The sequence below is a fragment of the Anomaloglossus baeobatrachus genome, chromosome 5, assembly GCF_048569485.1.
Source record: "Anomaloglossus baeobatrachus isolate aAnoBae1 chromosome 5, aAnoBae1.hap1, whole genome shotgun sequence".
Lineage (NCBI taxonomy): Eukaryota > Metazoa > Chordata > Amphibia > Anura > Aromobatidae > Anomaloglossus > Anomaloglossus baeobatrachus.
Window position 1 is genome coordinate 120,025,858 of NC_134357.1, and position 25,555 is coordinate 120,051,412.

General features: G+C 50.9%; 1 protein-coding gene across 1 annotated transcript in view; it reads left to right on the plus strand.

The window, feature by feature from the left end:
- Window positions 1-25,555, plus strand: part of TM9SF3 (transmembrane 9 superfamily member 3) — a 110,202-nt gene that overhangs the window by 61,630 nt on the left and 23,017 nt on the right. Inside the window, exon 9 of the mRNA XM_075348827.1 lies at window positions 15,494-15,624. Within this exon, the coding sequence (XP_075204942.1) occupies window positions 15,494-15,624 (131 nt within the window). The remainder of the gene's footprint in view (window positions 1-15,493; window positions 15,625-25,555) is intronic.

Here is a 25,555-nt window from a genome sequence, read left to right on the forward strand (position 1 = left end):
TCCCTTCTCACCCGCGGTTGGTGCTTGTAAGGTTGAGGTACCTATTGCTGGTACAGAGGCTGGAGCCCACATGCTGGTTTCCTTCCACATCCCCTGGAGGGCTCTGTGGAAGTGGGATCTTGCCGGCCCCCAAGCCCTGGGGCCGGGCTCCATCCACAGACCCATAGAACCTGCTGGATTTGGAGCGGGAGTGCCGTTCAGGGACAAGGCCCTGCAACTTTCAGGTACTCTGTGTCCCCGGCAGGCACGGACACTCTCAGGCTTGCTGAGCGTTATAGTGCGCCGGGGACAGTAGCGCTGTGCGCTGGGGTTAGGTCACTGCAGCCTTGCTGAGTGACGTTTCATGTTGGGAACTACTGCGCCGACCGCTCCTGGAGCGGCGACGCAGCTGCGACTTGTAGTGCGCCGGGGACTTGGCGCCGACCGCGCTTTTACGGCGGCGGCGCTTCTAACTTTAGCCCCCGGCTTCTGCGGCCTAGTGCCGCTTCGTTCCCGCCCCCACCCTGTCAATCAGGGTAGGGGAGAGACGCTGCTCAATTAACAGCGCCGAGGGCTGGAGCTTTATTTACATGCTCCAGCCCTCTCACTAGGCACAGGGGGAAGCAGACTTCCCGCTCTTCGTCGGTGTACGCCCAGGGCCCGCTCCCCCTCTCCACAAGGACGCCGGCAGCCATTACACATGCGGCTGGCTGGGGAAAGGCAGCAGGCTCTGGGAGACCCAGACTAGAGGGATTTCTGGCGTCCACACACCGCTCCTAAGCGGGTGGTAAGCAGCACAGTAGTGCTGGCCCCTCTAGTGCCTCAGTGTTATATTAGTGTACTTTTTTCTTGGTACCATATATATATATATATATATATATATATATATATATATATATATATATATATATATATATATATATATATATATATATATATATATATATATATATATATATATATATATATATATATATATATATATATATATATATATATACACATATATATATATATATATATATTTATATAGTGCACTGTAAGGTCGCTTCTTGGCTGAACACCCTGTACTGCTCTGAGGAGGCAGCAACATGTCATCCGCAAAACGCAAGGGTGCCAAGGCACAGGCTGTGTACACTGTTTGTACAGCATGTGGGGCTGATCTACCGGCAGGCTCCAAAGACTCACATTGTATGCAATGTTCAGTCCCAGTGGCACTCCGTCAGCCAGAGCCTAATGTGGTGGTAGCCCAGGCAGAGACGCCTGTGAACCCTGCCCCGGTGACGGGGACAGACTTTGCAGTTTTTGCTGACAAAATGTCTGTGACTATGTTAAAAATACTGGAGACCTTGCAGTCCAGGCCAGTTACTCAGACCATGGACACTGCTGTGTCTATGCTCGCCGGTCCCCCTCAGTTGGAACTAATCCGTACTTCAAGGGGATCTCAAGCATCACAGGCTGAAGTCTCTGACTCAGATGACAGTCCCAGGCAGCCTAAGCGAGCTCGCTGGGAAAGACCCTCCACGTCTTCACACTGTTCAGGGTCTCAGCGACAAGAGTCTCTCTGTGATGAGACTGAGGACGGTGACCAGGATTCTAATCCTGAGGCCCCTCTCAATCTGGATGCCCCTGATGGTGACGCCATGGTTAATGACCTTATATCGGCAATTAATAGGCTGTTGGATATTTCTCCCCCAGCCCCTTCTGCAGAGGAGGCAGCTGCACAGCAGGAGAAGTTCCATTTCCTATATCCCAAGCGTAAATTAAGTGCTTTTTTGGACCACTCTGACTTCAGAGAATCGATCCAGAAACACGACGCTCATCCAGACAAGCGTTTCTCTAAACGTTCTAAGGATACCCGTTATCCTTTTCCCTCTGAGGTGGCCAAACGCTGGACCCAGTGTCCAAAGGTGGATCCCCCAATTTCCAAGCTTGCGGCTAGATCCATAGTCGCAGTAGAGGATGGCGCTTCACTTAAAGATGCCAACGACAGACAGATGGACCTTTGGTTGAAATCTGTCTATGAATCTATCGGCGCGTCGTTTGCTCCAGCATTCGCGGCCGTGTGGGCACTCCAAGCTATTTCAGCTGGTTTAGCACAGGTGGATGCTTTCATACATCCAGCAGTGCCGCAAGTGGCGTCCCTAACTTCGCAAATGTCTGCGTTTGCGACCTATGCTATCAATGCTGTCCTAGAATCTACGAGCCGTACCGCTATGGCGTCCGCCAATTCTGTGGTTTTGCGCAGAGCCTTGTGGTTAAAGGACTGGAAAGCAGATGCTAGTTCCAAAAAATGCTTAACCAGCTTGCCATTATCTAGAGACAGACTGTTTGGTGAGCCATTGGCTGAAATCATAAAACAGTCCAAGGGTAAGGACTCTTCCTTACCACAGCCCAGAGCAAGTAAACCTCAACAGAAAAAGTGGCAGTCGAGGTTTCGGTCCTTTCGAGGCTCGGGCAAGGCCCAATTCTCCTCGTCCAAAAGGACTCAGAAAGAACAAGGGAGCTCAGATTCCTGGCGGGCTCACTCACGCCCCAGGAAAACAAATGGAGGAACCGCTTCCAAAGCGGCTACCTCATGACTTTCGGCCTCCTCCCTCCGCATCCTCGGTCGGTGGCAGGCTCTCCCGCTTTTGCGACATTTGGCTGTCACAGGTCAAAGACCGGTGGGTAACAGACATTCTGTCTCGCGGGTACAGAATCGAGTTCAGTTCTCGGCCTCCACTTCGGTTCTTCAGAACCTCCCCACACCCCAACCGAGCAGATGCCCTGCTGCAGGCGGTGGACTCTCTAAGAGCAGAAGGAGTCGTGATCCCTGTCCCCCCTCACGAACGGGGGCGAGGATTTTACTCCAATCTCTTTGTGGTTCCAAAAAAGGACGGCTCCTTCCGTCCTGTTCTGGACCTAAAACTGCTCAACAAGCATGTGAACGCCAGGCGGTTCCGGATGGAATCCCTCCGCTCAGTCATTGCCTCAATGTCTCAAGGAGATTTCCTAGCATCAATAGACATCAAAGATGCCTATCTCCACGTGCCGATTGCTACAGAGCACCAATGCTTTCTACGCTTCGTGATAGGAGACGACCATCTTCAGTTCGTAGCTCTGCCATTTGGTCTGGCGACAGCCCCTCGGGTGTTCACCAAGATCATGGCGGCAGTGGTAGCAGTCTTGCACTCTCACGGACACTCTGTGATCCCTTACTTGGACGATCTACTGGTCAAGGCACCCTCTCAAGAGGCATGCCAACTCAGCCTGAATGTTGCACTGGAGACTCTCCAGGCGTTCGGGTGGATCATCAACTTCCCAAAGTCAAATCTGTCACCGACCCAATCACTAACGTATCTTGGCATGGAGTTTCATACTCTATCAGCGATAGTGAAGCTTCCGCTGGACAAGCAGCGGTCTCTACAGACTGGGGTGCAGGCTCTCCTTCAAAGTCAGCCGCACTCCTTAAGACGCCTCATGCACTTCCTCGGGAAGATGGTGGCGGCAATAGAGGCGGTTCCGTTTGCGCAGTTTCATCTGCGTCCACTTCAATGGGACATTCTCCGCCAATGGGACGGGAAGGCAACATCCCTGGACAGGAAAGTCTCCCTTTCCCAGACGGCCAAAGACTCTCTGCAGTGGTGGCTTCTTCCCACCTCATTATCACAGGGAAGATCCTTCCTGCCACCGTCTTGGGCGGTGGTCACGACAGATGCGAGTCTGTCAGGGTGGGGAGCAGTCTTTCTCCACCACAGGGCTCAGGGTACGTGGTCTCAGCAGGAGTCCACCCTTCAGATCAATGTTCTGGAAATCAGAGCAGTGTATCTTGCCCTACTAGCCTTCCAGCAGTGGCTGGAAGGAAGGCAGATCCGAATTCAGTCGGACAACTCCACAGCGGTGGCATACATCAACCACCAAGGAGGGACACGCAGTCGGCAAGCCTTCCAGGAAGTCCGACGGATTCTGATGTGGGTGGAAGCCACGGCCTCCACCATATCCGCGGTTCACATCCCCGGCGTAGAAAACTGGGAAGCAGACTTCCTCAGTCGCCAGGGCATGGACGCAGGGGAATGGTCCCTTCACCCAGACGTGTTTCAGGAAATCTGTCGCCGCTGGGGGGTGCCGGACGTCGACCTAATGGCGTCACGGCACAACAACAAGGTCCCAACCTTCATGGCACGGTCTCGCGATCAAAGAGCGCTGGCGGCAGACGCCCTAGTGCAAGATTGGTCGCAGTTCCGGCTCCCTTATGTGTTTCCACCTCTGGCACTCTTGCCCAGAGTGCTACGCAAGATCAGATCCGATTGCAGCCGCGTCATACTTGTCGCCCCAGACTGGCCGAGGAGGGCGTGGTATCCGGATCTGTGGCAGCTCACGGTCGGCCAACCGTGGGCACTCCCACACCGACCAGACTTACTGTCCCAAGGGCCGTTTTTCCATCGGAATTCTGCGGCCCTGAACCTGACTGTGTGGCCATTGAGTCCTGGATCCTAACGTCTTCAGGATTGTCCCAAGGTGTCGTTGCCACCATGAGACAGGCTAGGAAGCCCACGTCCGCTAAGATCTACCACAGAACGTGGAGGATATTTTTATCCTGGTGCTCTGCTCAGGGAGTGTCTCCCTGGCCATTTGCATTGCCTACCTTTCTTTCTTTCCTGCAATCTGGGTTAGAAAAAGGTTTGTCGCTCGGCTCCCTTAAAGGTCAGGTCTCGGCGCTATCCGTCTTTTTTCAGAAGCGTTTGGCACGCCTTCCTAAGGTGCGCACGTTCCTACAGGGGGTTTGCCATATCGTACCCCCGTACAAGCGGCCGTTAGATCCATGGGATCTGAACAGGGTACTAGTTGCCCTCCAGAAGCCGCCCTTCGAGCCTCTGAAGGAGGTTTCACTTTCTAGGCTATCACAGAAAGTGGCTTTTCTGGTAGCGATCACATCTCTTCGGAGAGTGTCTGAGCTGGCAGCACTATCATCCAAGGCTCCCTTCCTGGTCTTCCACCAGGACAAGGTTGTGCTGCGTCCTATTCAGGAGTTTCTCCCGAAGGTGGTATCCTCTTTTCATCTTAATCAGGATATCTCTTTGCCTTCGTTTTGTCCTCATGCAGTTCATCGGTATGAGAAGGATTTACATTTGTTAGATCTGGTGAGAGCACTCAGAATCTACATTTCCCGCACGGCGCCCTTGCGCCGTTCGGATGCACTCTTTGTCCTTGTCGCTGGTAAGCGCAAAGGGTCGCAGGCTTCTAAAGCCACCCTGGCTCGATGGATCAAAGAACCAATTCTTGAAGCCTACCGTTCTGCTGGGCTTCCAGTTCCATCAGGGCTGAAGGCCCATTCTACCAGAGCCGTGGGTGCATCCTGGGCATTACGACACCAGGCTACGGCTCAACAGGTGTGCCAGGCAGCTACCTGGTCGAGTCTGCACACTTTCACCAAACATTATCAGGTGCATACCTATGCTTCGGCGGACGCCAGCCTAGGTAGAAGAGTCCTGCAGGCGGCAGTTGCCTCCCCGTAGGGGAGGGCTGTCTTGCAGCTCTAACATGAGGTATTTCTTTACCCACCCAGGGACAGCTTTTGGACGTCCCACTCGTCTGGGTCTCCCAATAGAGCGACGAAGAAGAAGGGAATTTTGTTACTTACCGTAAATTCCTTTTCTTCTAGCTCTTATTGGGAGACCCAGCACCCGCCCTGTTGTCCTTCGGGATTGTTGGTTTGTTTGCGGGTACACATGTTGTTCATGTTGAACGGTTTTCAGTTCTCCGATGTTACTCGGAGAGAATTTGTTTAAACCAGTTATTGGCTTTCCTCCTTCTTGCTTTTGCACTAAAACTGGTGAGCCAGTGATCCCACTGGGGGTGTATAGCCAGAAGGGGAGGGGCCTTACACTTTTTAGTGTAATTGCTTTGTGTGGCCTCCGGAGGCAGTGCTATACACCCAATCGTCTGGGTCTCCCAATAAGAGCTAGAAGAAAAGGAATTTACGGTAAGTAACAAAATTCCCTTCTTTTTAAAGGGGTTTTCCTCTTTTGAGAGCAAAGTTCAGCACGCACTGTGACTGCAAACCTCTGAATTGTCAGTGTGTGATCTGCACGTTCACTTTTCCTCGTTGCGAGTTAGTGGTCACATGACCAAATATATGTGATAAGCATTCATACGATCACATACCATCTAGACATGTTTGACTTCTATTGACAGAAGCTGGATGGGCGTAGTCGGTGCGTGATCTTATATAGGCAAATCACATGTATGCAGTCTTGTTTCCACACCACCAGCACCATTGGGGATCATGACAGTGTGCACATTGCATGCTGTCAGGATTCAGAACTCAAGACATTGGATGACTGCAGACTTTGCACTTTGGACAAACACTTTTAAGCTGACCCTAAATATTGGATGCAGTTAGGTGCATATCCAATTAAAAAAAAACAACAAACAAAACAGTAGTACTGCTGGACTAGGCACAATATCTTCCCCGCCCCCCATGCATTGCATATTCTGCTGAATTGCTACATGCAGTGGTTACTTTTTGTGCTGTCTCTAATGGGTATGAAGGGTATAATAGATAGCAATACAGAGCTAGTGCATTACATTAGAGGCTTTCAGATAATCCCGGGCCTCTTGGTGCCGACACGAAAAAACAAACCGAAACACTATCCTATGTTGAGGACCAGCCGGAAGTGGAATGGGCAGAATCTGTGACCATAGCAAAAATATCTTACATTTTGGGCACCTGGAATTACTGCCCACTAGAAAGTTGTATAACTTCATATTTCTTTGTCGCTCTATTGGGAGACCCAGACAATTGGGTGTATAGGCTATGCCTCCGGAGGCCGCACAAAGTATTACACTTAAAAGTGTTAAGCCCCTCCCCTTCTGCCTATACACCCCCCGTGCTCCCACGGGCTCCTCAGTTTTTTGCTTTGTGCGAAGGAGGTCAGACACGCACGCACAGCTCCACAGATTGGTCAGCAGCAGCTGCTGACCATGTCGGATGGAAGAAGAGTGGGCCCATATAGGGCCCCCAGCATGCTCCCTTCTCACCCCACTCTTGTCGGTGGTGTTGTAAGGTTGAGGTATCCATTGCGGGTACGGAGGCTGGAGCCCACATGCTGTTTTCCTTCCCCATCCCCCTCAGGGCTCTGGTGGAAGTGGAAGTGGGATCCTATCGGTCTCCAGGCACTGAGACCGTGCTTCATCCACAACTCCTGTGGAGCCTGCTGGATAGGAGCCGGGTATCGTTCAGGGACATGGCATTGCTGGGTGTGCTAGTGCACCGGGGACCACGGCGCTGACCGGGTTAATATGTGCCATTACACACTCAGCGTTGCTGAGTGTGTTTATGTATAGGGACTGCCGCACTAGACCGCCGCGGCCATGGAAACACTGCGGCGCGGCTGGGTCTTGTAGTGCCCCGGGGACTTTCACTCCGGCCGCGCTTTTACGGCGGCCGCGTTTATTACTAGAGTCCCCGGCTTTTTGCGGCCTAGTTTCCTTTCCTCCCGCCCACAGCCCTGACAGGCAGGGGAAGGGCGGGACGCTGCTCAGAACGAGCAGCACTGAGGGCTGGAGCATGCTTTGCATACTCCACTCCCCTCACTGTGCACAGTGCAGGCACCAGTTCCCGCTCTTTCTGGGTCACGCCCATGGCTCCCTCCTCTCCTCAGGACGCATTCCTGTCAGCTCCTCGGACGCTGCAGAGGGGGACAAAGTCTGGGAGACTCAGGCAGGGACTCTGGTGGCCTCACAACCGCTTTATAACTGAATAGGATAACTGAAGTGAGCACTAATATATATATTATGAGTGCAAGCCAAAAATTACATACTATATACGGATAAGGCTGCACATCAAACTTAGATAATAGTATAATGCCTCAAGCATATGGACAAATATTGGAATATACAATGAAAAATGCTACTTGCTAATTTGAACATGTGAATAATGAATTGCATACCTGCCATGAATATTAGGAAAAAGGAGATATTTAGCAATCGCATTGATCAATGTAACTGAGCCCCAAGGCCCCAAGACTCAGGCAGGGACTCTGGTGGCCTCACAACCGCTTTAAAGGGAACCTGTCAGCAGAAATGTCCCATAAAACCTAACAGATTCCCCCTCTGCAGCTCCTGGGCTGCATTCTATAAAGGTCCCTGTTATGATTGTGCCCACTTTCTGACCGAAAAAAAGTGTTTATAAAGTTGTACCTTTTTGGCTTCTGATTCTGTAAATCCGTCACGGGGGCGGGCTGCCTGATGGCCGTTATTCTGCCCCCTGGTCCTGTATGCCGCCCCCATCGCTGATTTCAATACTTCTGGACGCCGCCCACTGCTCCAGCCATCCCCGCGCATGCCCAGTGCCCATCTCTCGGGGATGAGCACTGTGCCCAGCGTCACCGTTGGTGACGTGCACGCAGGGTTAAGATTATGGGCGGTGCTGTGATGTTTATTCCTAAGCAACCGCCCATAATCGCGGGACCGCGCTTTCCCCCTCGGCCTGCTTCTGCGCAAGCGCGCTGCTGCTGACCTCACTTCGCCTCCTTCCCATCTTGCCCCGAGGCAGGAAATAGATGGGAAGAGCGCGGAGCAGTGACTACACCGAAAGCGCGGTCCCGCGATTATGGGCGGTTGCTTAGGAATAAACATCACAGCACCGCCCATAACTTAACCCTGCGTGCACGTCACCAGCGGTGACGCTGGGCACAGTGCTCATCCCCGAGAGATGGGCACTGGGCATGCGCGGGGATGGCTGGAGCAGTGGGCGGCGTCCAGAAGTATTGAAATCAGCGATGGGGGCGGCATACAGGAACAGGGGGCAGAATAACGGCCATCAGGCAGCCCGCCCCCGTGACGGATTTACAGAATCAGAAGCCAAAAAGGTACAACTTTATAAACACTTTTTTTCGGTCAGAAAGTGGGCACAATCATAACAGGGACCTTTATAGAATGCAGCCCAGGAGCTGCAGAGGGGGAATCTGTTAGGTTTTAATGGACATTTCTGCTGACAGGTTCCCTTTAAGCGGGTGGTAAGCAGCACCTGTGGTTCTAGCCCCATTGTGCAGTAGTGTAACATTATATGTTTATTTTACACTGTATAGTGCACAGTTGATTTCTGGCTATATACCCTATTGTGTTGCTCAGGGAAGATAATAGCATGGCGCCCACGAAAGGCAGGGGTGCCAAAACACAGGCTTTTTATGTTGCCTGCGCCGCATGTACGACCCCGCTACCGACAGGTTCCACTGACCCTCATTGTGTACACTGTTCGGCCCCTGTGGCACTTGCTCAGCCAGAGCCTCTGCTAGGGGGGGCCCAGGGGGAGCCACCTGCTAACACTGTTCAGGTGACAGGGACGGAGTTTGCAAAACTCTCTGAGACTATGGCTAAGATACTAGAAGCCTTGCAGTCCAGGCCGGTATCTCAGCACAGGGACTCTGTTGAATCTTTGTTCCCTGGCCCACCTCAGTTGGACCAACAATGTCCTCCTGGGGTGTCTCATGGATCCCAGGCTGAGGGTTCTGACACAGACCCCAGCCCCAGACCGACTAAGCGAGCTCGCTTAGATTTTCCCTCGACATCATCATATTGTGCAGGGTCTCAGAGGGGGGAATCTCTGGTTGATGATGCGGAGACAGCTGATCAGGATTCTGATCCTGAGGCCGCTCTCAATCTTGATACTCCGGACGGGGACGCCATAGTGAACGACCTTATTGCGTCCATCAATCGTATGTTGGATATTTCTCCCTCAGCTCCTCCGGTGGAGGAGTCAGCTTCCCAGCAGGAGAAATTCCGTTTCAGGTTTCCCAAGCGTACACAGAGTATGTTTCTGGACCACTCTGATTTCAGAGAGGCAGTCCAGAATCACCATGCTTGTCCAGATAAGCGTTTTTCTAAGCGCCTTAAGGATACACGTTATCCCTTTCCCCCTGACGTGGTCAAAAGTTGGGCTCAGTGTCCCAAAGTGGATCCTCCAATCTCCAGACTGGCAGCTAGATCCATACTTGCAGTGGAAGATGGGGCTTCACTCAAAGATGCCACTGACAGGCAGATGGAGCTCTGGTTGAAATCCATCTATGAAGCTATCGGCGCTTCTTTTGCCCCAGCATTCGCAGCCGTATGGGCGCTACAAGCTATCTCAGCAGGTCAAGCGCAAATTGACGCAGCCACACGCACGTCCGCGCCACAGGTGGCGTCCATAACCACTCAGACGTCGGCATTTGCGTCTTACGCTATTAATGCTGTCCTGGACTCTGCGAGCCGTACGGCGGTTGCAGCCGCCAATTCGGTGGTACTCCGCAGGGCCTTGTGGCTACGGGAATGGAAGGCAGATTCTGTTTCCAAAAAGCGCTTAACCAGTTTGCCAATTTCTGGCGACCGATTGTTTGGCGAGCGTTTGGATGAAATCATCAAACAATCCAAGGGAAAGGATACATCCTTACCCCAGCCCAAACCGAACATACCCCAACAGAGGAAGGGGCAGTCGAGGTTTCGGTCCTTTCGGGGCGCGGGCAGGTCCCAATTCTCGTCCAAAAGGCCTCAGAAAGATCAAAGGAACTCTGATGCATGGCGGTCTAAGTCACGTCCTAAAAAGACCACCGGAGGTGCCGCTACCAAAGCGGCTTCCTCATGACTGTCGGCATCCTCACTCCGCATCCTCGGTCGGTGGCAGGCTCTCCCGCTTTTGCGACACCTGGCTGCCACGGGTAAAAGACCGTTGGGTGAGAGACATTCTGTCTCACGGTTACAAGATAGAGTTCACCTCTCGTCCCCCGACTCGATTCTTCAGGTCATCCCCGCCTCTCGAGCGAGCCGAGGCTCTTCTACAGGCGCTGGGCATTCTGAAGGCAGAAGGAGTGGTGGTCCCTGTTCCTCTTCAGCAACAGGGCCACGGTTTTTACTCCAACTTGTTTGTGGTCCCAAAGAAGGACGGGTCTTTCCGACCTGTCCTGGACCTGAAACTTCTCAACAAACACGTAAAGACCAGGCGGTTCCGGATGGAATCCCTCCGCTCCGTCATCGCCTCAATGTCCCAGGGAGATTTCCTTGCATCGATCGATATCAAAGATGCTTATCTCCACGTACCGATTGCTCCAGAGCACCAGCGCTTCTTGCGCTTCGCCATAGGAAACGAACACCTGCAGTTCGTGGCACTGCCGTTCGGCCTGGCAACAGCCCCACGCGTTTTCACAAAGGTTATGGCTACTGTAGTAGCGGTCCTCCACTCTCAGGGTCACTCGGTGATCCCGTACTTGGGCGATCTGTTGATCAAGGCACCCTCTCTAGAGGCATGCCAACACAGCCTCGACGCTACCCTGGAGACTCTCCAGAGTTTCGGGTGGATCATCAATTTTCCAAAGTCAAATCTGACACCGGCCCAATCGCTGACATACCTTGGCATGGAGTTTCATACCCTCTCAGCGATAGTGAAGCTTCCGCTGATCAAGCAGCGGTCACTTCAGACAGGGGTACAATCTCTCCTTCAAGGTCGGTCACACACCTTGAGGCGCCTCATGCACTTCCTGGGGAAGATGGTGGCAGCAATGGAGGCAGTTCCTTTCGCGCAGTTTCACCTGCGTCCTCTTCAATGGGACATCCTACGCAAATGGGACAGGAAGCCGACGTCCCTCGACAGGAACGTCTCCCTCTCGCAGGCGACCAAAGCTTCCCTTCGGTGGTGGCTTCTTCCCACTTCATTATCGAAAGGGAAATCCTTCCTACCCCCATCCTGGGAGGTGGTCACGACGGACGCGAGTCTGTCAGGGTGGGGAGCGGTTTTTCTCCACCACAGGGCTCAGGGTACGTGGACCCAGCAAGAGTCCTCGCTTCAGATCAATGTTCTGGAAATACGGGCAGTGTATCTTGCCCTGAAAGCGTTCCAGCAGTGGCTGGAAGGCAAGCAGATCAGAATTCAGTCGGACAATTCCACAGCGGTGGCATACATCAACCACCAAGGCGGCACACGCAGTCGGCAAGCCTTCCAGGAAGTCCGGCGGATTTTGATGTGGGTGGAAGCCACGGCCTCCACCATCTCTGCAGTTCACATTCCAGGCGTGGAAAACTGGGAAGCAGATTATCTCAGTCGCCAGGGCATGGACGCAGGGGAATGGTCCCTTCACCCGGACGTGTTTCAGGAGATCTGTTGCCGCTGGGGGGTGCCGGACGTCGACCTCATGGCGTCCCGGCACAACAACAAGGTACCGGCGTTCATGGCACGGTCTCAAGATCCCAGAGCTTTGGCGGCAGACGCCTTAGTTCAGGATTGGTCGCAGTTTCAGCTCCCTTATGTGTTTCCTCCGCTGGCACTGTTGCCCAGAGTGTTACGCAAGATCAGGGCCGACTGCCGCCGCGTCATCCTCGTCGCTCCAGACTGGCCGAGGCGGTCGTGGTACCTGGATCTGTGGCATCTCACGGTCGGCCAACCGTGGGCACTACCAGACCGACCAGACTTGCTATCTCAAGGGCCGTTTTTCCATCTGAATTCTGCGGCCCTCAACCTGACTGTGTGGCCATTGAGTCCTGGATCCTAGCGTCTTCAGGGTTATCTCAAGACGTCATTGCCACTATGAGACAAGCTAGGAAACCAACGTCCGCCAAGATCTACCACAGGACGTGGAAAATTTTCCTGTCGTGGTGTTCTGCTCAGGGTATTTCTCCCTGGCCTTTTGCCTTGCCCACTTTTCTGTCCTTCCTTCAATCTGGACTGGAAAAGGGTTTGTCGCTCGGCTCCCTTAAGGGACAAGTCTCAGCGCTCTCTGTGTTTTTCCAGAAGCGCCTAGCCAGACTTCCACAGGTACGCACGTTCCTGCAGGGGGTTTGTCACATCGTCCCTCCTTACAAGCGGCCGTTAGAACCCTGGGATCTGAACAGGGTGCTGATGGTTCTTCAGAAACCACCATTCGAGCCAATGAGGGATATTTCTCTCTCACGCCTTTCGCAGAAAGTGGTTTTTCTAGTAGCAGTCACTTCACTTCGGAGAGTGTCTGAGCTAGCAGCGCTGTCATGCAAAACCCCTTTCCTGGTGTTTCACCAGGACAAGGTGGTTCTGCGTCCGGTTCCGGAATTTCTCCCTAAGGTGGTATCCCCCTTTCATCTCAATCAGGATATCCCCTTACCTTCTTTTTGTCCTCATCCAGTTCACCAATGTGAAAAGGATTTGCACTTGTTAGATCTGGTGAGAGCACTCAGACTCTACATTTCTCGTACGGCGCCCCTGCGCCGCTCGGATGCACTCTTTGTCCTTGTCGCTGGCCAGCGTAAAGGGTCACAGGCTTCCAAATCAACCCTGGCTCGGTGGATCAAGGAGCCAATTATCGAAGCTTACCGTTCGGCTGGGCTTCCGGTTCCCTCAGGGCTGAAGGCCCATTCTACCAGAGCTGTGGGCGCGTCCTGGGCTTTGAGGCACCAGGCTACGGCTCAGCAGGTGTGTCAGGCGGCTACCTGGTCGAGCCTGCACACTTTCACGAAGCACTATCAGGTGCATACCTATGCTTCGGCGGATGCCAGCCTAGGTAGACGAGTCCTTCAGGCGGCGGTTGCCCACCTGTAGGAAGAGGCCGTTTTACGGCTCTCTTACGAGGTATTATTTTACCCACCCAGGGACTGCTTTTGGACGTCCCAATTGTCTGGGTCTCCCAATAGAGCGACAAAGAAGAAGGGAATTTTGTTTACTTACCGTAAATTCCTTTTCTTCTAGCTCTAATTGGGAGACCCAGCACCCGCCCCTGTTTTTTTGTGTACACATGTTGTTCATGTTGAATGGTTTCAGTTCTCCGATATTCCTTCGGATTGAAGTTACTTTAAACCAGTTTATAATTTTTTTCCTCCTTCTTGCTTTTGCACCAAAACTGAGGAGCCCGTGGGAGCACGGGGGGTGTATAGGCAGAAGGGGAGGGGCTTAACACTTTTAAGTGTAATACTTTGTGCGGCCTCCGGAGGCATAGCCTATACACCCAATTGTCTGGGTCTCCCAATTAGAGCTAGAAGAAAAGGAATTTACGGTAAGTAAACAAAATTCCCTTCTTTAGCAAACTTTAGAATAATTTTTATAAAGCAGGCAACTTCACGATTATGACGCTGGCATGCACGGGCAAGCATTGACAATGACGCCATTTACATGCTGCTGTTAGGGAGTGAATCTGTAGTGATCAGTGTCAGCTCTGCCATAATAAAGCGTATACTGCAGTCACAAGCTGCTGCCCTCTGTGTAACACAGTATGCACCTGCCAGGTATGAAGGAGGCTCAGCTCCCACGTCTGCTTCATACATTGCTTAGCGACCCAAGACCACGTACATTGTGTGTCGTTAACCAGTGAAACTGATAATGACGGGTAATTTAGTGCAGATAAAACATTCGGACTTCTTTAAGATCCATTTTACTTTGCATTAAGAGTTGGCACAGAGGAACCCTTTCCTGTTTTAGGCTAGGTTCACATTTCGTTGTTTTGCATCAGTCACATGCGTTGCTTGACGCATGTGACTGATGCGTTTTACAACTGATGACAAGAAAGAATTCATTGTCTGACTACGTTGTAAAACGTGACAGAGAAGAACGATCAGCTGATCGTTCACAATAGCCGGCCGCGGGGTGATCAGCTGATCGTTCACAATAGCCGGCCGCGGGGCGATCAGCTGATCGTTCACAATAGCCGGCCGCGGGGTGATCAGCTGATCGTTCACAATAGCCGGCCGCGGGGTGATCAGCTGATCGTTCACAATAGCCGGCCGCGGGGTGATCAGCTGATCGTTCACAATAGCCGGCCGCCGGCTTTTGAGAGCGAACAATGATCTCCCGGCGCCCGATTTAATGAGAGCGATCAGCTGATTGCTCGCATTAGCCGGCCGCCGGGTGATCAGCTGATCGCTCACAGCAGCCGGCCTCTGGGTGATCAGCTGATCGCTCACAGCAGCCGGGTGATCAGCTGATCGCTCTCATTAACCGGCCGCCGGGTGATCAGCTGATTGCTCTCATTAGCCGGCCTCTGGGTGATCAGCTGATCGCTCACAGCAGCCGGGTGATCAGCTGATCATTCACAATAGCCGGCCGCTGGGTGATCAGCTAATCGCTCACAGCAGCCGGCCTCTGGGTGATCAGCTGATCGTTCGGTCGCGAGAGAGAGCATGCGCAGCGAAATCCTAAGGATTCCGCTGCTCAAAAAACGTTACTCTGCGTTCCTGCTGCCCGAGGGTCAATCGTTCCACGACTGATCAGTCGGGCGTAGGATGGAACGCAAGGTCATCAGTCACAATCCGCTGCTCATACAAGGCTATGGGAACAACGGAATCCGCCAAACGGATTCCGTTGTTTACCACAGCCGCGGATTGTGACTGATACAAATTGACGGAAATGTGAACCTAGCCTTGGGTAAGAAACAAAGGACTAAGAGATGCATCCTATGCCTTGCAATCATGGAGTCTCTTTTGTTAACATTTTGCAATTTAGCGAAACTCTCAGATTTCATCACCGTCACATTTAATTTTCTTACTTCCTGAAAGCTTCTTTTGTATGTAACAATAAGACCGATTGTTCATTCTTTGTCAGGACGGAGGTGGATAAAGCAAATGTTCATTGGAGCTTTCCTGATACCAGCAATGGTTTGTGGGACTGCATTCTTCATCAACTTCATTGCCATCTATTACCATGCTTCTAGAGCTATCCCATTTGGAACAATGGTAAGTCATTAGTAGTTTTCTACAATCCTTGTATAGCTTTTCAAAAAAATGCAATTTTTTTTGTGTGTTTTGTAAACTAGATTTTTGGTGACATAAGATGCTGCAACCTTTTATGTTTAACACTTTCACGACCAAGCAAGTATATTTACGTCCTTGGCTTTGTCTGTCCCTTTAATGTATTATTCCCCACACGTCTGCTGATCTGATCAGCAGACAAGCCACTAACAGCCTTGGGTAGATCTTCCATCCACCCACACCTGTTAACTCCTTAGATCGCGCTGTCAAACTCTGACAGCGCGATCTAACACACATCAGCGGGGATCCTACTGTTCCCCTCCATCAGCGACTTCGTGACGCAATCACAGGACATCAATGGGTAACCATGAATGACAGTGTGGGGTCCGACGATGACGCCGGTCGCTGTCATGACATGCTTCCTGTGAATGTCGACATTGACAGGAGATTAGCATCGCTCTGATCAGCAGAAACGAACGGACAGTACAGGCATAAAGTAAAATTAATAAAAAAATGTAATTAAAAAAAATTCTAAAAAAAAAAAAGAATACTCAAACCTAAAAGTTCAAATCACTCCCCCCCCCTTTTTTGTCCCATTGAAAATAAAGCGATGAAGCACATTTGGTGTCTCCCATCTATCAAAATATAAAATCAATTATTCTGATCGCAGAGGGTGTAGCGAGAAAAAATAAAAATGTCAGAATTACGGTTCTTTGGTTGCCTGAACATTGTATTAAAATGCAACAGGTGATCAAAACATCGTATCTACCCAAATATGGTATAATGAAAAAACGTCAGCTCAATATACAAATAAGCCACTGCTGAGCCCCAGATCCCAAAAATTCAGAACCCTACGGGTCTCAGAAAATGGCTACAAAAACGCAATTCTTTGTTAAAAAAAAAACACCCCAAAAAAACTTTGGAATTTATTTTTATTTTTACCACAAAGCAAAACTATACATGTTTGGGAATCATATAGTGAACATAGTATATAAAAAAATAAATTAATATCGCGCCATTACTTTGTGTTTGTTTTTTTTGTTTTGTTTTTTTTTTCAATTTCATTGCACTTAGAAGGCAGTAACAGGCACGCAAAACATCAGATCTACCCCAAAATCGTATCAACAAAAACAATCAGCTTAGGGCGGAAAAACAAGGCCTCACCCAGCCCAATCTGCCCCCTCCCCCGCTCAGAATCATATTGCTAGGTCATTTTTACCATACAAAGAACATTGCATAAAATCAATAGTGGAATTGAGCTTTTTCTTTGCAGTTGGAAATTTTTTCCGTTTTTCCGGTACATCAGATGACACAATAGCTGGTGTAATTCAGAGTACAAGTAGTCACCCCAAAAATTAACCCTCATATGGGTATGTTGACAGAAAACGAAAAAAAAAGTTATGGCTGTTGAAAAGGGGAGGAACAATTGAAAGCAAAAAAATCGCTATGTCAGGAAGGGAGTTAAAATAAAAAAAAAAAAAAAATATATATATATATTTATATATAACTGTATTAATGCCACAGAAATGCTAAAATGTATTTAAAATCTTAAAGTAATTGTAATAAAAAAAACCAACAACTTCTGTTTGAAGCATTAGAAGATGGGATTAACTACATTCTTGTGGAGATGGTCATTAGCTTTAAAATTATTCAAGATCTGGTAGAATACAGGGCGCCACATATTGTAAACTAAACCGGCCTACACACAAGATAAATGGGCGAACACATCCGTCTGTATATGAGCATCCATTCATAGAGGGGAAAATGTCTGATACCTTATGGTTTTGAAACTCATGCAGTTCGCACACTAGCTACAATCTATAGTCTAAGGCTATGTGCCCTCAGGAGCTTGCACCTGCGGATATATCCGCAGGTACGGCTGTAGGTTTCCCGCAGCAGCTCCCCAGAATCCGAAGCTATACGTAGCTGCGGGATTCCAGCAAAATAGCTGTGGAAAACCTGCGGCCTTTCGTGTGACTTACCTGTGGAAGTCCCGGCCTCAATCTCCAATATGCGGCTGCGGGAAATCTGCAGCATATTCCGCAGCCGGACATACCGCAGCATGGACACAGCACTCCCCATGTCCCATAGGATAAAATGGGGAGTGTCTGTACTTGATAAAACCTGCGGATTTATCTAGAAAATCCAGATAAATCCGCAGGTTTTCTGCGGCAAAATCCGCGGGTACGGAGACCTGTGGGCACCTAGCCTATCGTGTTTCCCCGAAAGTAAGACAGTGTCTTACATTCTTTTTACCCCCAAAAGTCCCACTATGTCTTACTTTCGGGGTATGTCTTATATTGGAAAAAAAATCCCACAGCAATCGCAGCAAGTCTCCATGCAATGTACCGTATGGGGACTTGCTGCGATTGCTGCACATGAGGACACTGAGGCTGCATGTTTTTGTATGTTGTCCGTGGTCCTGATGGACCACGGACAACATTACTGCAACATTTCTCGGTGGCCGAGCGTTCGGCATGTGACAGCTCTCAGCTGAGCGCTCGGCCGCCGGCATGTCAGGGCGCTCAACTGGGTGCTCGGCCGCCGGCATGTCAGGGCGCTCAACTGGGTGCTCGGCCGCCGGCATGTCAGGGCGCTCAACTGGGTGCTCGGCCGCCGGCATGTCAGGGCACTCAGCTGGGCGCTCGGCCGCCGGCGTGTCAGGGCGCTCTGCTGGGTACCCGACCGCCGGAATGTGATGGCTCTCAGCTGAGCGCTCGGCCGCCGGCATGTCAGGGCGCTCAACTGGGTGCTCGGCCGCCGGCAAGTCAGGGCACTCAGCTGGGCGCTCGGCCGCCGGCGTGTCAGGGCGCTCGGCTGGGCACCCGACCGCTGGCATGTGATGGCCCTCAGCTGGGCGCTCGGCTGCCGGCATGTCAGGGCACTCAGCTGGGCGCTCGGCCGCCGGCGTGTCACGGCGCTCAGCTGGGCGCCCGACCGCCAGCATGTGACTGCTCTCAGCTGAGCGCTCGGCCGGTACTGTAAAGAAGAAAAAAAAAATAAATAACGCTTTCCGTTTACTATGTCTTACTTTCGGGGTACGTCTTACATTAGCCGACCCCCCCCCCCCCCCCAAAACCCCCACTACGTCTTACTATCGGGGGGTGTCTTACTATCGGGGAAACACGGTAATAGTGACTTAGTCAGTTCACCCTTTACAATAGGCTCCAGTCCTGCAGAGTGTGCTTGATATCTGTCCGCTCACCACTAGATGGCCCCCTGAGCTCAGCCTGTGGATATTTCCTCCATGGGGTGGCACTGCGCTTATTCTGCACATACTCCTAGCTCAAGTCCTCATGACTTGGAAATGAGAAGTATTTTCTCTAATCTTAGTAGACCTGTCATTCTGAATGTAGTGTTACCACCAAGTTTAGGAAGTGATCAAAAGTTTCTTTGCTGATTCTACTGGAGTTTAATTTTCTTGATAATACAGGCAAGGAGCGCCATTCATAGCAGTAAAGCGGCTAAGCTGACTTGTGATATGTGCTGAATGCGCCATTCCTTGCTTATTGCTGGTACAGTAATCTGATTCACAGATCAGGAATGCTCCCAGCACATCAATCCCCGGCATTAAAGATTGCTGTTTGCTTTTGTGATTCCTTTTAATACGGCTCTTCATTTATGTCCACAAGTTCATGTTTGACCTAGCGCTCCAGTCTTCATTTTGCATATTAATTAGGGTCACCCAAGGATTTCACTCTTCTAAGAAAAGCATAACCTAAGCCTTGCATCTTCCATGTCTGGAATTTGTCCAAAGTAACCGTGCACATGCACTTTGCTTACAAATGTAAGCTTGCTCTGACTTGTAAGCTTCAATTAATATTCTGTAAGTGTGGGGCATGAACTGCAGCACTATACTTACAGCCGCTATCAAAATTCAACATGGTTCTCTTTGCATTAAGTTACTGAATATGGGGGCTAGTAAGCATGTCAGAAGGGTTCCCTGCACATCAGTCTGACCTCTGGCATTAAAGGGAACCTGTCACCACTTTTTCAGCCTATAAGCTGCGGCCACCACCACCGGGCTCTTATATATAGCATTCTAACATGCTGTATATAAGAGCCCAGGCCTGGGGTATGACTTAAAAAACACTTTATAATACTTAACGGTCGCGCGGTTGGCCATATGGGCATCTGTTGTCCTGTGCCTGCGCCTCCTCTTTCAACCATCTTTGTCCTCTTTCTGAAATCTGTGTGCATGACACGTCTACGTCATACACACTCGCCGATCCTGCGCAGGCGCACTACAATACTTTGATCTGCCCTGCTCAGGACCTGAATGCCGGCGAGTGTGGATGACGTCAAACCAGTCATGCACCGTGGCTAGAGAAGGAGGAGAACAAAGATGGCCAAAAGAGGCGGCGCCATCACCGGACAACGGAGACGCCCATAAGGCCCACAGCACGATCGTTAAGTAAGTATTATAAAGTGTTGTTTTTCTGCTGTATGTTCTACCCCCGGCCTGGGCTCTTAGAATGCTGTTAGAATGCTGTATATAAGAGCCCGGTGGTGGTGGCCGCAGTTTATAGGACAAAAAAGTGGTGACAGGTTCCCTTTAATGCATGGACTGGCTGCCGGGTCTCCTGACCAGAGCATGATTGCTTCATATATTTCTATCAGTCTGTGACACTTTAATCGGGAGAGCCGCTGCCAGTCTGTACATTGGGGTCTGAGAACAGACCGATGTGCATGGACATCTGAATGAGCCGCTAGGTGGGCTGAGTTGTCAGGAAACTACCTACTTTTTGGATCAAGTTTGACTATTAAAGGATATTCTCCAGTCAAAATGTAAAATTGGCCATGGGCAGCTTGAGGGGTAAAGCAAAAAAGAAGGCATACTTCTTGGTAGGGGCATCCCTAATACAAGTATCAGCGGTCAGGTCACCGGTGATTGACGTCAATGCGGCCAGAGGGCTCTTTTTTATTTTTTTTTTTTTTTTTTATTCCTTTTGATCGGAAAATACTTCTTAAATAAGTAAAAAAAATTAAAATAAATAAAAATAAAATATTAAATCTGATGTCAAACTAATCGCATGTTGGGTGGAGTTTAACAACTATCCCACCAGCCAATCAATGATTTCTTTCCAGGCAATGACCATGATTCTTCCTTTACCTGGTGTGATTGATTACTTATGGTCAGCCTAAATCTGTTCAATGGCCGATATGGAGTACAATAAGTAAAGGTTCATTTGCACTGCAAGGTTGTGATGGAGCTCTCCTAGGAATGCTTGTTTCCCGATAACTGTGCAATCTAAACTGGCTACAAAACCATCATTCTTTGGTAATAATGATCTTTTTGATTTGCATCAAGAATGACCATCGTTCTATGTGAGTATCGTCTTGTGTAAACTGGACTATTGGTGCTGAGACCATTGGCAGCCTGTGCGTACCGAGCGATCTACAGATAATTCAGTGCGCATGGGTGAGCGATCTGCATGTGTAAACAGGCAATTAAATTAAAGCCGATCAGTAAATCTTTGCAGGTCAGTAGTAGTTTCACTGCAAAATTGGGTAATGTAAATCCATCATAACACAAAATGACTGTTCAAAACAAGTACAGGCGCTCGTGCATTATGGCGGGACTAATTTAAGTGCCTTTTCCCATCGTTTTCCCTCGATCTCCGCCCTCCCCTTTTCTTTTATAGCTCAGGCTTCATAGAGCAGAGATATAGGGAAAACAAGCAAGTAGGAAGGTAAATATTTCGCCCTGCCGTGATGCACGAGCGCCTGTACTTGGTCTGAATAGTCATTCTGTGTTGATAGTCCCTTAACCCCTTCACGACCGCGGGCAGTAAAATTACGTCCTATTTTAACGTAACTTAACGACCAGGGACGCATTTTTACTGCATAAAGTTCATTTGATTGCTGTGGCCATAGCAACGGCTTTCAAATGATGTCCCCTGCTGTTTCTTACAGCAGGGGACCTTTGCTTCACCCCAGGGGGGGTGGCATCGCCACCCCCCATCGACGATTGATGTGATTGGCTGTTCAAATCTGAACCGCCAACCACATCTCTCGCACTGATTTCGGTAAAAATAATGCCGGAAATAGTGCGATACTGTGAGATCCGGCTATGAGATGCCGTAGCAGGTACAGCAGATTATAGGTGGATCTCAAACATGCCGCCCCCAGCCCCTGCAGCACTGATTGGAGTGATCGTGCTATGACGCGCAATCGCTCCAATTAGTGTGCAGTGGGGCGGTTTGATTTGCTGGTGGCCGCCCTCCCCAGGCCTTTGCTGGTCTGGGGACCCTCCCCCAACATGTCTGCAGCGTGCAGCACTGGCTGGTACTAGTGGTACCACGCCACCGCTGCTGCTGCCGCTGCTGTCACGGAGCAGGAGCGGTGAGTATTGTGCTCACCTTGCAGCCTTTGCGCGCTCCTGTGATTGCTCCTGCACGCTCCCGTAATGGCCCCTGCCCGTGCCCCCCCCCCCCGACATCCCGATCTGGCCCCCCCCGACAGCCCAATCTGCCGGCCTCCCCCGTGATCTCTATTCTGCAGCTCCTCCGGTATCTCCCTCCTCCTCTGCTCTCCGCCTCTGCTCTCCCCCTCCCCCTCTGCTGTCCCCCCGACGTCCTCTTACCTGTCTTCACCAGCCGATCACATCTGCCTCCATCGCTGGGTCCTTCTTCCTGGGTCTTCTGCTGAGCTGTCCAACGTCCTGCCTGCTGCTCCTGTAAAGATGTTCCTCCTGCTAATCCTCTGGGTACTGTGAGAATAACTTTTTTTTTTTTCCTCTATCCCCTGTCCATTTTTACACCTCATGCGTCCGTGCGTCCTGCCGAGCGCTTATCAGGGATGCAGATAGCGTATCTGCATCTGTGGTCAGTTTTCGGCGGGACTTTTTTTCCCGTATCCCCGACGCTTTTTGTATCGCATCAGTCCGTGCGTCCCGCCGAGCGCTGATCAGGGATGCACATAACGGATCGGCATCCCTGCTCAATTTTTGGCGTGACAAAAAGCATCGGGGATACGGAAAAAAAAGTCACGCCAAAAATTGAGCAGGGATGCCGATCCGTTATGTGCATCACTGATCAGCGCTCAGCGGGAAGCACGGACTAATGCGATACTTTTTTTTCCGTATCCCCGACGCTTTTTGTATCGCATCTGTCCGTGCTTCCCGTCGAGCGCTGATCAGCATCCCTGCTCAATTTTTGGCGTGACTTTTTTTTTTCCCGTATCTCATCCGACCGTGCCTTCTCCAGCGGCCAATCAGTGCACTGCGTCTGTGCGTTTGAAAAGTCAAATGGCGTTCCTTGTCTTCTGAGCCCCGCCATGCGCCCAAACAATTGATTTCCACCACATGAGGTATCTGCGTACTCGGGAAAAATTGCACAATACGTTTTATGGTGCATTTTTTCCTGATACCATTGTAAAAAGAAAAAAAAAAGCTACCTTGTTGCTGCAAAAATTTAAAAAAAAAAATGAAAAAAAAAATAATAATTTTCACGGTTCAACGTTATCAACTTTCAGTGGAGCCCCTGGGGGTACAAGGGGATCACTAAACATTTAGATAAATTCCTTGAGGGGTCTAGTTCCAAAATGGGGTAATTTGTGGGGGAGCTCCACTGTTTAGGCACCATGGGGGGGGGGTCTAAAAACGTGACATGGCGTCCGCTAATGATTCCAACCAATTTTGCTGTCAAATGGTGCCCTTCTCTTCTGAGCCACGCCATGCGCCCAACAATTACTTTCCACCACATGTGAGGTATCTGCGTACTCAGGAGAAGTTGCACAATACGTTTTATGGTGCATTTTTTCCTGATACCCTTGTGAAAAAAAAAGCTACCTGGTTCAAGTAACAGTTCTGTGGTAAAACAAAAGAAAATTGTATTCATGGCTCAACATTATCAACTTCTGTGGAGCCCCTTGGGGCTCACTAAACATCTAGATAAACTCCTTGAGGGGTCTAGTTTCCAAAATGGGGTCACTTGTGCGGGAGCTCCACTGTTTAGGCTCCTCAGGGGGTCTCCAAACGTGACATGGTATCCGCTAATGATTCAAACAAATTTTGCTGTCAAATGGTGCTCCTTCTCTTCTGAGCCCCGCCATGCGCCCAAACAATTACTTTCCACCACATATGAGGTATCGTCGTACTCAGGAAAAAAATGCACTATAAATTTCATGGTGTATTTTTTCCTGATACCCTTGTGGAAAAAAAAAGCTACTTAGTTGAAGCAACAGTTTTGTGGTAAAAAAAAAAATTCTTTCTTTGTCGCTCCATTGGGAGACCCAGACAATTGGGGTGTATAGCTACTGCCTCCGGAGGACACACAAAGTATTACACTTAAAAGTGTAAAGCCCCTCCCCTCTGCTATACACCCTCCCGTGCATCACGGGCTCCTCAGTTTTTATGCTTTGTGCGAAGGAGGCACACATCCACGCATAGCTCCACAACTTAGTCAGCAGCAGCTGCTGACTATTTCGGATGGAAGAAAAGTGGGCCCATATAGGGCCCCCAGCATGCTCCCTTCTCACCCCACTCTGGTCGGCGGTGCTGTTAAGGTTGAGGTACCCATTGCGGGTACATAGGCAGGAGCCAACATGCTGTTTTCCTTCCCCATCCCTGCTAGGGCTCTGGGTGAAGTGGGATCCATGATCGGTCTCCAGACACTGGGACCGTGCTCCCTCCGCAGCCCCTGGGAAATCTGCTGGACAGGAGCTGGGTATCGTCAGGGACATGGCCCTGCTACTGTGAGGTACTCTGTGTCCCCTTGGGGACGGCGCATGGAGCGCTTGTGTCATACACGCTGCAGCACTGCTGGGCGTGTTAGTGCGCCGGGACTACCGCGCTGGCCGAGCTTGTTGCCGGCCGCGCTTATAACTATAGTCCCCGGCTCTGCGGCCTAGTACCGCATATTCCAAGGGCTCTGTGTCCCCGTTGGGACGGCGCATAAAGCACCTTGGGCCCAGACGCTGCAGGCCCTGCGGCGTGCGTATGGGTCCGGGACTACCGCGCCGACCGTGCACTGCCGGCCGCGATTTTAACTTTAGTCCCCGGCTTTTGCGGCCTAGTATGGGATTCTCCCGCCCCCAGACCTGCCAGTCAGGGAAAAGGGCGGGGCCGTCGGTATGACGCCGACTGTGAGGGCTGTAGTACATTAAGCTGTCCTCCGCCCCCCTCACTACCCACGCTGGGGCACCAGATTCCCGCACTTTTTTGTGACTACGCCCACGCCTCCCTCCTCCTCAGAGAACGCCGTCAGCCATGTTTTTCAGCAACTTCTGGCTGCAGCTGAGGGAGACCCGGGGCAGAGAATCTGGTGGCTACAAGCCACATCCGCAGCCCCTGCCGGACAGGAGACGGAGTATCGTCAGGGACATGGCCCTGCATCTACAGGTACTCTGTGTCCCCGTTGGGATGGTGCATGAAGCACCTTGGCCTCAGACGCAGCTGCGACTGCGATGTGCATTTTTTGTCCGGGACTACCGCGCCGACCATGCCTGTTTGCCGGCCGCGGTTTTAACTTTAGTTCCCGGCTTTTGCGGCCTACTGTGTTAAACTCCCGCCCCTGAGCCTGCCAGTCAGGGAGAAGGGCGGGATGGTCGGTATGTTGCCGACAGTGAGGGCTGGAGCACACCTCGCTGTCCTCCGCTCCCCCCCCCCCCATCACTGATCACTATAGACCACCGGATTACCGCAGACAGAGCCCTGCATCATAACGTACTCTGTGTCCCCTGAGGGACAGTGCATGCATGTTTTACAAACGCCGCAGCGGTTGCTGACTGTTTGTGAGACTCGGACTACCGCACAGACCGCGCCATGTCTGCCGGCCGCGTTTTTAAATCCCGGCTCTTACGGCCTAGTGCCATATACTCCCGTTCTGGGGCCTGCCAGTCAGGGGTAACGACGGGACGGCCGACTGAACGTCGGCAGGGAGGGCTGGAGCATACGTTGGTATCCTCCTTCCCC